At 31.3% G+C, this 15,841-nt stretch overlaps 1 protein-coding gene across 1 annotated transcript; it reads right to left on the bottom strand.

The window, feature by feature from the left end:
• Positions 1 to 2,106: 2,106 nt before the first annotated feature.
• Positions 2,107 to 14,158, bottom strand: LOC119612573. The gene is made up of 3 exons (XM_037968379.1): positions 14,145 to 14,158; positions 2,812 to 2,992; positions 2,107 to 2,748 (listed from the first exon to the last, which is right to left on the bottom strand). Exons 2-3 carry the CDS (start codon positions 2,944 to 2,946, stop codon positions 2,146 to 2,148), a joined length of 738 nt encoding a protein of 245 aa, XP_037824307.1. The 5' UTR covers positions 2,947 to 2,992; positions 14,145 to 14,158; the 3' UTR covers positions 2,107 to 2,145.
• Between the last annotated feature and the right edge of the window lie 1,683 nt (positions 14,159 to 15,841).

The raw sequence follows: 15,841 nt of genomic DNA, 5'->3' as shown, positions 1-15,841 counted from the left end.
GGTTTGAGTTTTTTTGGTTGTTGGGGGGTGCCGAAATGATATTAATGTAATTTTAACAAATTTTCCAATTTTTCAATAAAATTCGTTTGGTGTTTTCAATTATTTTTTTTTTTTTTTTTTTTTGGGTTGAAAAATAAAATGTTAAATTTAAAGTGATTAATTTGATCAGAGAAGAAAGTTTGTAATAGAATTGTATGTATGGATTTTAAAACAATTGAAAGTTTTTCTCATAAAGTCAAAATGTCAGAATCAAAAGTCATTAAGTGGTGATGTAATGTGTTTTTTTTTTTTTTGTAAGAGAAGAAAGTGATCGATCTATGCTGGGTTAGAGTTACAAATTGGAATTTACTAATTTTCTTGGAAATGTGCAGTATCTTCAATAATTCATAACTCCCACAAGTTTTAAAATTTAAAATTTTTCTAGGTTTAATTCGTTTTAACAGTTCTCTTGAGTTTTGGAATTAATTTGGTTTTAGAATTCATTATAAAAACATTCACGGCTGTTATGGAATCCAAGTCAGAATTGGTAATTTATCAGAAATTAAAATCAATTCCGATTTGAATAGGTGTCATGAAATCGTCTTGATTTTGCCTACTTTCGAAAATAAACAAAACCCATATTCGAATCAGCTGTTTTCTTTTGTTTACATTTTAAATAATTTATACAAAAAAATTGAAATGGTTGAGGCAGTAGTTGCATTTTTATTGATGGAGGAAGAAAGTTGTCAACGAATTAATCGGAAAATTTTAAGGGATCACAGCAATCCATTGGAACTGCCAGAATCTGTGTAAGTAGAGATTTTGATTTGGCCGGGAAGTGGTTTTAACACTTTAGTGGTTTGCAGATTCATTGGACAATACCGTCTGAATAAAGAAGCGTTCGTAATGGTGTTGGACATTGTAAAATAACATTTGTTACCATCAACCATTCCCTGCGTGATTCAACTGGCTGCAACATTGCGATTTTTAGCAGAAGGGTCTTACCAAAGGTCAGTTGGAAACGATTCCACCATAAGTCTAGGCAGAAGTACTGTATCAGTTGTATTAAGTCGTGTACTGAAAGTTCTGCTAAAATATGTAAGTCCTCAGTGGATAAAACTAAGGATGGATGAAAGTGAAAAACGTAGATCAAGAAATTATTTCTTTAACAAAAACAAAATACCTTCCATTGTTGGTTGCATCGATGGAACTCACATTAAAATTATAAAACCCACGATTGATGAGCAGTTATATTTTAATAGGAAGGGATATTTCAGTATGAATGCCATGATCGTGAGTAAAAAATTCACAGAGAGAAAAAATTCATTGCCAAAACTAAATTTTATCCAACTGATGATTATGGTGGCCGATAATGTTCCAACCCAAAAATTTAGTTGGCCCAATTAAAGTTTGCAAAAAATCTATTTTTTACAATGAATTTGTTCTCTCTGTGTAGTAACATATGAAACAATAATTTGTCATTATTGGCAATCATTTTTGTTTGGAAGATATGTGACGGTGACATGATGATACGAGCAGTTAGCGCACGGTATCCCGGCGCAAGTCATGACTCATTTGTGTGGAATATGAGCAACGCACGTCAGCATTTCCTAAGAGAGTACGAAAGTGGAGATCGAACGACTAGATTATTAGGAGATTGCGGGTATGGAATTGAACCATTTTTGTTAACACCTTATAGAGATCCTGCATACAACACAAAAGAACATAAATTTAATATAGCACACACCTCAGCTCGCAATATTGTGGAGCGAACTATAGGCGTATTAAAAAGCCGATTTCGCTGTTTGCTTGGTACATTACATTACAGCCCAGAAAAAGTAGTACAAATAGTGAACGTATGCTGCGCGTTGCACAATATATGCAGGAGCTACAAAATTTCATATGAAGCTGAAGAAATAGCTGTTGCACTAGACGATCTTGAACAAGATAATTCTTTATTGTTCTCTACGTCGAATCTGCAAAATGAAGGCAAGAAAATAAGAGACGAAATAGCAAATACATTATAAATAAAATAATTTATTTATATTTTATTAAATTCAGTATTTTAAAATTAATTAAATGTAATTATTAAAAAAAATTAATTCATTTGTACTTCTTTTTGTCCTTTGGACTTGAGGTCACGTATTTAGGTTTTAATAAAAGAGATCACTGAGCTTTACTTTTATTTTGTAATTCAAATTTCATAAGTTCTAGTTGCAATTGTTGTTTTTTTATTTCATTTTTTTCCTGCATTGCCTTAAGAATTCGGGAACTGGTAATTGCAAATTCATTTTTAAAATCATTAACACTCTTGGTCACAGACTCGTTGTTTTTTTCAATTGCGCGATAAATACGTCTAAGGGCACTGGCATTTTCTTTTTCTACAGCAATAAGTTGGTCGAGTTTTTCGTTTATTTCTCTTTTCTTTTCACCATCTTCATCCAGAAATTTTTTTAAACGGTCTGCTGTGGTTTCTGTTCGTATTCTTTTTGGTGTACTACACATGTAAGGTGTTTCAGGTCTTATCCTAGATGAGCCTGTAGGCATATCATCATTTACGGCAACATTTGATTCCTCTATCACCTCTATGATGCCCAATTCTATTCCTAAAACACCCTCCACTGTCGTTTGGATTCCACACAATCGCACTATTGTTTCTTCTGTTTGTGTCAGTTGGTATTTTGAAAACGGTCCACCGCCGGTTGCTCGGGCCTCGGCCTTGTTGTGAGCAAGTTTTTTTTTAATCTCGCTTTTCCATTCTGTCCATATCTGTGTGTAAATACGAATACCATATTTGTGGCCAAATTAATGAACTTTAAACAAATAGTTTACCTTTTTCCACCCATTAACATCCTTATTCGGCGGACCAGCGCCGTTTAGAGAAACCGTCAATTCCTGCCAAAGAGAATCCACTAAAACTTTATCGCGTTTTGTGAAACCTTTTGCTATATCTGGGTTCTTCTCCATGAACTCTAAAAATAATGCATTCTGTGTTGCATTTCTATGTTTGCCCCTATTTGTGCCAAAAATAATTGAATATTTATAAATTATTAAATTTTTATTTATTTAACTTACATTTTCCAACAACATTCCACAAACTAACAAAACAAAAAATAAAAGAAAACTGCAAATCTGTAAGCAGTCAGCTGATCGGATTATTTCTGACAAAAAAACGATAACATCAGATTCGATGACATCAAATTCTGATTACAATTCTGATTCGAATATGAAACCAATAACATTGGTTTCTATGATACCAAAATCAATTTTTGGTCGGTTTCAAATCTGATTCCGAGAGCAATCAGATTCCATAACAGCCGTGATTAACATCGGAGTAAAGTTTGAAAAATTATTCTGTAAAACCTTTTTTGTCTTCGAGAAACCGAAATGACCTTTTATTCTTTTTAGATTCCTCAGCCTAAATACAATTCAGTGCATCAATTTGATAAACCCCAAGATCTTTAACTGAATCTCTTATCAAAATTCTTTAGTTTCTGAAAAATTTTCATTTGAAAGTTTATAATGCTTCTGGTTACCAGAGGGCCTTGAATGCGATTTTACGATGAAAAATTGATCCATTACAATTAAACGAATAGTAAGAAATCGAACATTTGAAGCGCTGCCAACTAACCGAATATCCCTGGCTTTGTATATGGTGAAATCAAAAGTTATCTAGGAACCTATACCGATTTAAACTGAATATGTAGTTTGATGCTCGATCGATAATTTCCGAGAATATTCTGAAAAATATAATGTAATATGAAATACCTGTGAAAAACTATTTAAAAAAATGTGCCCGGGAAGTTTTGCCTCATCCACACTATAGTCAAGACCTAGGTCCGTTCAACTACTATTTCATTCTATCGATGTAGACAGCTCTCTCTGGCGTAAGCTTAACTTTAGAGCATGGTATCCGAAATTGGCGATTAACAGGTCTTTTGCCGCAGACTTCATTTGCTGTCAGAGAGATATAAACAGTTTAGTATTCGTCAGATTAACTACCTCCAGTTTCCTTCTCTTTAAAGCCGGTATTTTCGATCTTTCGCTGATAATTTTTACCTCTGGCAGAGTATTGAGTCAAAAGTATCTTACATTTCAGTATGGTCTTCGGTTTAAGCTTAACACCTAATATGGCGCTAATTGCCTTCTGGCTGTCGGTTAATCTGTTAATTCCTGTTGGTATCTGGAAGATATATTTCTATAGGTATGTGCTCGAATGTTCCGTTTAAATATGATATTCTATTAGAGTCAAATTATGTGTCCTGTATACGATCGGGTATGTACGTCCAATGTTTGTGTATAACCTTTCCATGAGTCTAGTATTTATCGATGATGTGTCCTATAATCCTCAATGTAGTGTTTCCATTTTAATTGACAATTAAACCTAAGTATATACTTAATTCCGTCCCTCACCAGTATTTTCTTGCCCTGGAAAAGGGGTTTTCTATACTTTCAATAGACATTTTTCAGGCTTAAGGGCGTGTTCAGGGACTCTTCAGCCTTTTCGCAAGTAATTTGGATCGTTTCCCCTATTACGACATTTCGGTTACGATTTCCGAAGTATAGATTCGTAAAAAAAGGTATTTGGTCGTAAGGTTTTCAGAATTTTTTTAAAACCAAACTTTAATTGTCTGAATTATTAAATTATTTTTTGACAACATCAACAGATTCCTATGACATACTGTAAACAAATTTTTCTACTTTCTCTACCCTCCTCTCACCTTAATGCTCTCTATTAAACACACAAATACACCCCAATTACTACATTTTATAACAGGAATAAAACGTAGTAACTTTACTCCCCATAAAATACTACTACGAAAATAGTACTATTTATAAAATATCAATTTTCTAAAAATAACTCTAGGCCGGCACTACTTTTTTATACTTGACTTCTAAATAAATTTTATACTAATTTATCTCATTTCCCATTTGTATTAGACAACAAATAATAAAAAAAAACACAAATAGAAAAATTATTAGTAAAACATACTAAACTAATTTCATGTTATTTCTTTATCAACATAACAAATACCAACAAGTACACTAATAAAAGGAAAGAAAAATAATAAAAGAAAAACTCAAAATAATTCAAATAAATTCTGAAATGCAGAAAAATAACACAACTCTTGAATAAGAACAAGAGCAAGAACAACAGAAACAGTAACAACAAACAAACAACATTAAGAGTTAAAAGTATTAAAATTTGTAAAGAAATGAAAATAAAACGCATTTTTACGCGGGTCTCTTAAAGAAAATTAAACAGCAACAACAACAACAAGAACATAAACGAAAACAACTATTATAAACAACAAAAAACAATTGTAAAGTACCGTTCTTTATATATACGCATGCACACACATGCATACTCTTGTTTCTCTCTTACATATTAGTTGGAGTATGAGAGTACTTTATACATTATCGTACTATTTTTCTTTTTTTTTTTTTTTTTGTTGTATCGCGTTTAGAAAAGAAAAATAAAATTAAAACAAGAAGAAGAAGAAGCACAAGAAAAATAAACGAAAATAACACAAACATTTCATTTATTTATATTTTTTGTCTACTTTTTTTTTCCAACTTAAAATAACAAATCGGAAAAATTCTATAAGTGCACGTTTATTTCTTATTTGTGTAAGTGTGTGAGAGAGTGTGTACTGTTGAGTTGTTGTTGTTATTTTCTTATTTTATTTTTGTTATATTCTTCGTACATATTTTATGTTGTTATTCTCACATACAAAAGTTATAAAAGTAGAGTTGAAAAAATAAACAACCATGCAAACTGTGTTGTCAATTTGAGCGTTTTTTTTAGAGTTTATCAATGTTAAGGAGTTTCAAATCAATTTATTGGTGCTTTCAATTCAAAGCAATTCTAAAACAACTGGGAACTTGACAATGAGATTGCCTGATTCTGATTTCACCTACTTTCTACTTAGTCAATTGTATTGATTAGATTACAGGGGCTACGACGGTTTTTGGATCTTTAATATAACCCGTTGGTTCACCACCCCCGGTGGAAGTTTCCATCTTGGTGTATTGCAAACCCGGGGTCTAACCAGAGCACCACATAATCTGGTAATACGGGTGGCTAGTTGCTCACAGGACTTGTCCTGGCTGGTCAGTTGGTTGAGGTTCCTTCGGGATCCACGTAGTGGTCGCTGGAAGGGGTGCTTGGTTAAAAGATTACGTCCTCTAGGTACTGGTCTTTTACGTCCTCTAGGTGCTGTTACCGAATAAACAGAAGCCATCTCAGTAGTGTGGTTGGGCGACTGGGGCGAGTCTTTAGATGATGAGAACGTTTGTAGGGACGGAGCATTTCTCATAACATCAATAGTGTGTTTTCACCTAATGTTTGGTCCGCCCCTTGTTTCGACTCTAACCAGTGATTGCCTTTTATTTTGTCGGGGTTATATTGAACTTGACTCATGACACCAGTCATTCCCCAACGGAACTACTATGACAAGAGATTAGATAGCTCGAGTACTTGAGCAAAGTGCACGTATACTGGACCGAAAATTCAATATACGTAAATTGCCATCTGTGTGTAAGAAGCACAAAGGGGCTGTGCTGAGTCGTTGCAAAAGCTCACCCAGTGGTTGAAAAAGACCACCGTGAAATAAGCCAACACAGCAGGTGTTCATGTAAAGCACTTCTACATTAATCCGTTGGTTCACCGTAAAAAGTAAACAGACTTCACTGGTGAGAAGTTGGAGATATCTGGGGCTAGTAGAAAAAATCGGCTGATATCTTTGCTGTCCTGTATATGTTCAGATGTTTTCCACAGTTTGCTCCTGATAGCTACAGAATCTGCATAGTTTCATTATAGCATTTCCCAGAATGAACTGGTAATATCTGAGGCCACAATATCAGGTTTCTTTTACGTTCTCTTTGATAATCGCACAATTCCCTGGAATTCACTTGTGAGTATCAAGGAAAAGGGATGATATATAGTTAACAAGCGTTCCTATTTGCGAGGTAGGCCAGATGTGCAATGATAATATCCGATCTAAATTCATATGACAATAAGTTTAAACTATTAGCATTGCTAGTCCACACATGTCATTAATTTATGAAGGAGAAATTTGCCGTGACAAATATTACTAGATTGAGACTTGTACATTAGAAGACTTAAAATATACATGTATTAAATAGTTAAATTGTTCAAAACATGACATTTTTAAAACAAGGTCTTCAATAATCTCATAGTGCTTGTTTCACTATGTGGTAAAACCAAAAATTGAGTGGTACTTTAATTTTTCGTTCATTGTTAAAGTTATATTTATATATCCAGTTGAGGTTGCACATAGACCCCATAAATAGTATATACATACTTTATTGACTCTATGTGCAACCTCATCTGGGCATATAGGGCAATATGCATAACAATTTATCAATGGCCTGAAAATTTCATACAAAGTATGTTCTATAAATAAGACCATTATAAAAATCTTACTTACTTGTACTACTCTTATCTGAAGGCCACAGAATATCTTACAAGTTGAAATGGCCTCTCTATAACCGAACGGTAACTGCTTTTAGTTTAAAGTTATTATATTAAAGGGATTTATTTTGTTAAGGTGAAGTTATGCAAAATTAGATCTGAAACTTTATATTAAGATTATGACCACCATTCTGTTGCAGTAACCTACTTGTATATATAATCACCGATTCAAAATACCTGTAAAAGAGACTCTCTTGCACTGAGGGTCCATAAACTAAGGGGTATTGGGATTTATTTGGAAAAGAAATAAATATGAACTTGATCTATTGATATCCATAATATTGCCTAATACTGCCGAAAAGTCTTGGACGAAATGTCGCCGAAATTGTATGTATTACTCGTCCCAACTTTTATAAGGGACAACATGGCATTCGGGGAAGATAAATAGTCACACAATGCGCACTTAAAAAATCGTTCTTTGAACGAATCTGTTTCACAAAAACGTCATTTTTAGAGCGTTGCCGCTTGATAGAAATCCTTTAAGACTTTTTTTAGTCATACATATCTGGCGAAGTTGTGTCATTAACAAATCGTATCAGATTTGCTAAAAGTAACGTGTGGATCTTTTGAAGAGCGCAGTTTTCTATATTATTGAACCTAGAAACATGAAATTAAGAGCCCGGATTAGGCGAGCGCACATAAAAGGGCCATTTTTGGTACTTTTTCGTTCTGCTAAAGGTACTTTTTGAAACATGAAATTTATCATGTAGGGCCTTGATTAGGTGAGAACCTATAAAAGGAACTTTTTGGTACTTTTTCGTTCTACAAAAGGTACTTTTTGAATTTTCTATAACATTGAAGCTAGCAACATGAAATTAAGTATGTAGAGCCCGGATTAGGTGGGAACACATAAAAGGGAACCTTTTGGTACTTTTTAGTTCTACAAGATGTACTTATTGAATTTTCTATAATATAGAAACATGAAATTTTGCATGTAGGGATCGATAAGGTGAGAACATATAAAAGGGGACTTTTTGTATTTTTTCGTTCTACAAAAGGTACTTTTTGAATTTTGAACCTAGAAACATGAAATTAAATATGTAGAGCACGAATTAAGTGAGAACACATAAAAGGTTACTTTTTGTACGAGAACACATAAAATGGCACTTTTTAGTACTTTTTCGTTCTACAAAAGGTACTTTTTGAAACATGAAATTTAGAACTCGGATTAAGGGAGAACACATAAAAGAGAACTTTTTGGTACTTTTTAGTTCTACAAAGGTATTTTTTTTTTTGAATTTTCTATAATATTGAACCTAGAAACATGGCCCATGGGCTTCTGTAACTCCGGATTTATTTGAGTGCAAATTGCGCAATTCCTTTTTTTAGAGTCTAGAAAGTACCTTCTTGTTTAATAGGCAGACATATCTTTTTTATTAAGGCCCAAATAGACTACACAAGCGGCTTACCAAACATACTTTTTTCATTCACACACACATCACACAAACATTGCTCGTACAAACACCGATTTTTTCACGTTTTTGTGGACTTTCAAAGATACAGATGTCAATTTTTCTTAGAAATGTAATTTTTTTGAAAAATTTGTTATTATTGAATATAAGCCATACAAATGGTTTGACAAAAATTCAATATGTTTGTGTAAAAATCAATATTTTTGTACAAACAAACAGCAAGCATTTGTACAAACAGAAAACACCCTCATACACTACACAACAGGATTGCACAAACGTAAAATATTGGTATGTTTGTCAAGCCGCTTGTGTAGTCTATTTGGACCTTTATTTTCTGTTTTTTGTTTTTTTTTTTTTTTTTATCAATGATTACATTGTTCAAATATTTTAGTGCTTTTTATAACATGTTTTCCACACAGCTGACAACACTTAGCCAAAGAGAAGAGCATGAGCAAAAAAGAGAATAAGAAAAACAAAAACCGAAAAAATATTGTAATGGACCCTGCTGTTGGTGGATTTTAGTGTTTAGTTTGTTTCTTGCCTCTTGCACACACTCTTCTCGTGTTTTGTGTTCGATGTCTGTGCTGCAAAGCAACTTGAAAATAATAAAAAAATATTTTCGAAATTGATTGCCGGTTACTTAAAAAAAAAAGTAAAAAATATAAATAAAATAAATACGTTTTGAAAAGCAACAACAACAAAAGCCACTAAAAAGCAAAAAAGGAATATCTTAGAAAATGTAAATATATGTGAGTTTGTTATATGTATGTGTGTGTATGTAAATAAATAAAAGTGTGTTGCTAGAGAAGTGGCTGACTCCTTTTTCTCCACTCAGATAAAAAGGATATATATTTATAATAAGAAAGAAAAAAGAAACGCAGTTGTTGTTAGTTTTTCTTACTTTGTAAAGAAATAAATAGAAAATTTTTGTAAACAAATAAATTGAAAGAATTCAAATAAATACCGAAAAATAAATGTTTAAAACACAAATCAAGGCTAAATAGCGCCATGTGTGTAGAACGTAACGCGGATTGTTCAACGTCGGTGGCTTAACAAAAATATATGCTGCATGTCCGTCCTAAAAATTTCCTATTTAGTTGTTGTTATTGTTACCATATAAGTTTATTCTAAATAAAATTTTGTGTTTTTTTTTTTTTTTTTTTTTCAATTTTCCAAAATAGTGTTTTTGTTGTAATGTACATCCACGTACCTAGAAGTACAAAAAAACACAGAATGCTGATGATGATGATGGTGGTGGTGGTGGTAACAGAAAAAAATATATTGAAATTGACAGTTCTCTCATAAGTCAGTGTCATAGATACAATTGTATCTTGAAGTTAAAAGTGAAATAAAACAGAAAAATTCATGTTTGAGAGTTTTATTTTTAACGAAAGTATTTAAAAATAAAAGAAAAATATAATAAAAAAGTTAAAATTTATTTAATTAAATAAAAAAAAATATAATTTACAGCATAATAAAAATATAATTAAATATTGTCATTTATGTTAATCCAAATAAATAAATAAAAGTGTGCCAAAGTTATTAAATAATAATAAAAAAAAGAAAGAAATTAAATTAAATTAAATTAAACCAAACAAAAAAAAATACACAAAAAATTTCATGAATTTCTCATGGTTTCTATCTTAAAGCAAGTGTTACAGTGAGTGTGTATGTGTATCTGTTTAAATAACTAAATCTTTCTAACAACAACAACAACAAAATAAAAAAAAATTAAATAAAAATCTTTAAATTCTGTGATATGGGATTACAAATTAACCGGATTTATTAAACATCGCTGTTAAAAACCGGTATGTTCTGTGTCTGTCTGTCTGTCTTTTGTTCTTCTCTTCTTTTTATTCGTTTTTTGTTTTAGTTTGTTTTTTTTCTGTTTTTCAATTTTATTTTTTTAATGATTCAGTTAAACAATCTTTTTAACTGCTTCTGCTTTTTTGTACAAAAAGAGAACAATTTTATTGTATGAAAGAATTTAGTATTAAAAAGTTAAATTATTTACGAGTTTTATATAAAAAATTAGACTTGAATTATTAATCAAAATCTTGTGTTTTATAAGTACTTTGTATTTTTTACTACCAAAATCTTATATTCAAGATCTTATTGTCACAATTTCTAAAAGTTTGACCCAATTTTATAAAAGAATCTAATGTTTACCTTACTTAATAGTTTATAGGATTAAACTATGTTTAAGGATTAGAAAAACCACTTAAACTGATAGTTCCTCGAAAAAAATCAAAGTACGGTTTTTCTTAAAGAAAATACAGAAATACTTGATTCAAATACGGATCCACATTGTGGCCTCCGGTAGGTTAGTAGTTAGTGTTCTAATCTGGTAGACCGGAAATGGTGGGTTCGATTGCCACCTGAGGCACTGGTTAGGCCCGATAAAGACAAAGGTGTATGTCTACCTTTCAAACTAATGGGTCCATTAAGTACTAAAAATCTAATTTAAGCATTTTTATTTGAGATAAAAGATCAGATGAATTTAAGAATGTAATATATTAAATTGATCCCAAAATGGGCTGAATTCTTAGTTGATTTCAGAATGTGATAGAATGCGAATGAATGTATTTTTGATTAAAGTAAGAAATGAATTAAAAATATATATTCAAGTTAAAGAATTGTGATTATTGATTGATTTTATTGATTTTTTTATTAGGTGGGTAATTATTTTAAAAATTAGTAATTTTTTTAAGCAATAAAATCGTTCTTAAACTTTTAAAGTACACTTTAAAGCTAAACTGAGACTTTGTAAAGTTGTATAAGGGTGTGAAATATGATTATTGATTCTAAATATCCAGTAAAATGTGTGAAATTTGATGATCTCTTGAGAATTTAAATTGTTATTATAGAATTCCCTAGTAAGAACTTCTGTCCGTCCGTCTGACTGTCGAAGGCAAGTTGAAGCTCATACAAAACGAGCTAGAGGATTGAAATCGTCCACAAATATCTTGAGGATTTTAAGAAATGCCGTAATCGCAAAACTGAATACTAACTGCCCTTTTGTGATCTGAAGCCTTCAAGATTTTAACACGTTCTAGTCATGTCCGTCTGTATGTTGAAGGCACGATGGAGCTCATACAAAGTAAGGTAGAGGATTGAAATTGTAGTCGCAAGACTGAACACTAACTGCTCTTTTGAGATCTGAAACCTTAAAGATTTTAACACTTTCTAGTCATGTCCGTCTGTCTGTTGACGGCACGATTGGAGTCATACAGAACGAGCAAGAGGATTGAAATCGTCCACAAATATCTGGAGGATTTGCTTAAATTGCTATAGAACGTATTTAGAGAAGTCGTTGTCGCAAAACTAAATACTAACCGCCCTTCTGTAATCTGAAACCTTAAAGCTTTTAACACGTATTCGTTATGTCCTTCCGTCTGACTGTTGAAGGTACGAGGAGTTCATACAAAACGAGCTAAAGGATTAAAATCGTCCACAAATATCTTTGAGGATTTGTTTAAATTGTTCCTAAGTAGTTTTTTCGATAACATTTTTAGAAAATCGTTTTGTGATCTGAAACCTTAGAGATTTTAAGAAGATCTAGTCATGTCTGTCCGTCTGTCTGTTGAAGGCACGATGAAGGTCATACAGAACGAGCTAGAGGATTGAAGTTGTTCACAAATATCTTGAGGACTTGTTTAAATTATTATAGAATTAGTATTTTTTTCGACACGGTTTTAAGTAAAGCCGTAGTCGTAAAACTAAATACTAACTGCCCTTTTGTGATCTGAAACCTTACTGATTTTAAGACGATCTATGTAGTAATGTCTGTCTGTCTGTTGAAGGTACAATGGAACTCATTCAAAACTTTAATAAAAATAGAAAGGTTCCAGTTGAGAATTGTGTTGTAAAAACATGTACGATTTGGAGCATCATAAACTTTAATGTGTTATTAACTTACAAAGTGTGTTTTTTTAACTACGTTGGATCCTAAATGTCGAACGAAATGTCATACAGCGCTCAAGTTGTGATATATTTGATCAGTATACTCTGGTAAACCATTCAAGAAAAGATTAACGTTTAAGCGACGAATTGGTGATAGTGTACCTTTTGCTGTAGTTTACATCTCAGTGTCATTATTCAATCTTATTTATTAAACTGGAGATCGTTACCGCACCATGATCAATTATCTTCGTTTGGCAAATATGGATGAAATTGATCCGGGTGATATGTGGCTTGCATTTAACGCCCACAATCTACGCCCACTTCATTGAAATGAAATTTACAAGAAATTGAATTGTTGATTGGTCTCTCTAACCTAACCTAATTTTGCAAACTATAATACACAAGTTTCGATATCGTTTCGATATTGGCTAAAATATATATATCCTCGATGGACTAGAAGTTGAAGAAATGTATATGTAACAATTTGAACTAAAGACCAATGATGCCTACTTTATATAACCAAAACGTGCGGAGAACTAACATCCAACCTTAGACAGCGTCACATTTCCTTACATACCTTACCGTCCTACTAGTCCAAACTCGATTTTTAGTGGCATGGAACCTCAAATTATAGAAGTGACATATTTGAAGTTTTACACCGTATCACTTTTTTTCTTAAATAGTATTATCTTCTGTTGACAATTTTGGAATGTAACATTGAACAGAAAATTGTTCTTAAACATGTCCAATTGATCAACAACCTTGTCAATTTTGAAATAATTACTTTCTCTGAGGAACGGAGCTAGATTTTAATTTCGGTCAGTTAGCAGTTACAGACAGCATTTTGGATAATATTAATAAAACACTGGAATATTTCCCTATAGTAACTAGTGTTTGTTCGGAAGGAAGTTTCTTGTTCTAAGACGATACTGTAAGATCGGTTTGATGTTGGGACTTAACAATTAAAAAGCGGCTTTTTTTACAGATAAAAAGTAAAGTTTTGCTTTTAATAATCCAAAATTATAATAATTAAATTTATAACAATTATGAAAATATCTAAACACTTTGCCAAACAAAAAAAAAAACAGCCCAAAACGCCAACTTATTTTAATATCTTTTATTATTTAATAGCCATTTTGCTGCTACCATAATCAAACTATAACAAAGAAAACTACAACTATAATAGATAGATATATTTCTTAATTATTTAACCATCATAATATTACTACTTGTGAATATCTCTTCCGTCTTTAAAAATAAAACCACAAAATTTGTTAAATATTTAATACAAAAACAAACTTAAAACTTGTTTATAAAAATAAAATTAACCATAATTACTACTTCTAACTTACGGCAACAAAATCAACGAACCAAGACCTATAAGAAGCAAAAAAAAAAAAAACATTAAAAAATAAAATAAAGAAAAATGATTGTATATCTGTTAGATAAATAGATAGTTGATATCTAGTAGACATATAAACTAGAAAAAGTGTTAAAACTATTGTAGCAACATCATAAATCATAAATGATGATGAATACCAAACAACCACGTCTCAGTTGTGGCAATAGAATTTGTATGATATTTTTTTTTTTTTTTTTTGAAAAGCTTTCAAATAAATAATAATAAAATTGATAATAAAGAGTTTAATAACATAATTGTGTATTTCCACAACTAAATCACATAATTAGAAGGTATATTATATTGTTAAATTACCTGTTTAGAGATTTTTTTGTGAACGATATTATCTTTTTTTTTTTTTGTTTGAAAAGAGAAAATTTAAGAGAAACATTTTAGACACTTTTACTTTTTTTAAAATATAATGTATTTCTTAAGAGGAAGTTAGCATTTTTGTTGTTTTGAAAGTATTTTATACAATTTTTAGATAATATATGTATCAAAAATAACTACCCAGAATGTGAAACATAGAAAAATTGAATTTTTGTGGGTTCATATTAATTCTTGACTTGTCTATGAAACCCGGACAGACGGACATATTTGGACCGATTTTGTCGGGTTTCCATACTAAACAACATAAGCAAACCATTTCCTAACCATTACAGTAGCGTTGCAGTATAGAAAAATGTTATCCAAAGACGACAATTTTTCTTTAGAAATCTTCTTCAAACGAAGACACTTTTCATATAGAAAAACTACTTCCAAAACTACTTTGTCCGCGGACAGACGGACATATTTCGGTTTCAGTCGGTTTTCAACCCTAAACAATATAAACAAGCCATGTTCAAACTATTGCAGTAACGTTGCAGTATAGACACTCTTTTTTGTAGAAAAAGAAGATAGTTATTCTATAAGAAATCTTCTTTTAACGAAAACACTTCCAACAAAGACAAATTTTCTATAGAAAACTTCTTTAAACGATGACATTCTTCCTATAGAACAACTTTCTTATAACAAAGATTGACAAAGAATAAAACTGATTCCAACAAAGACACTTTTACTATAGAGAAGCTACTGCCAAGGAAGACACTTATTCTATAAGAAATCTTCTTCAAACGAAGACATTTATTCTATAAGAAAACTTCTTCCAACGAAGACACTTTCTCTATAGAAGAACTTTTTTGAGCTAAGGCATTTTTTCTATAGAAAATTTCTTCCATAGCAGGCATTTTCATATAGAAAAGAACAATTTTTATATAGAAAATTTCATTCAATATAGAAACTTCTTCTATAGAAAGCTTTTTCCAACGAAGACACTCTATCTATAGAAATACTTCTTCCAACAAAGACACTTTTTCTACTGTAAAACTTCTTCTAACAAAAACACTTTCTGTAGAAAAACTGCTTCCATCAATGACACTTTTAGTATAGAAAATCTTCTTCCAAGAAAGATATTTGTTTATAGAAAAAGAAGATACTTATTCTTTAAGAAAATTTACTCCTACGAAGACACTTTCTGTATAAAAAAAACTTCTTCCAACAAAGACACTTTTTCTACAGAAGAACTTCCTCGAAATAAAGAAATTTTCCATAGAAAACTTCATCCAAAGAAGACACTTTTCAATCACACTTTCACTATAGAAAATTTTTTTC

This window comes from Lucilia sericata, unplaced genomic scaffold (assembly GCF_015586225.1).
Source record: "Lucilia sericata isolate MDLA Ls3-8-SP2 unplaced genomic scaffold, ASM1558622v1 Contig001738F_arrow, whole genome shotgun sequence".
NCBI classification, from domain to species: domain Eukaryota; kingdom Metazoa; phylum Arthropoda; class Insecta; order Diptera; family Calliphoridae; genus Lucilia; species Lucilia sericata.
This window is presented reverse-complemented; position numbering and strand designations above follow the sequence as displayed.

Excerpts from the sequence above, each read along its gene's own strand:
- LOC119612573 (XM_037968379.1), bottom strand. The coding sequence starts at position 2,946 with ATGGAGAAGAACCCAGATATAGCAAAAGGTTTCACAAAACGCGATAAA. Across the intron at positions 2,749-2,811 it reads ATGTTAATGGGTGGAAAAAG|ATATGGACAGAATGGAAAAG; the intron begins GTAAACTATTTG and ends ATTTACACACAG.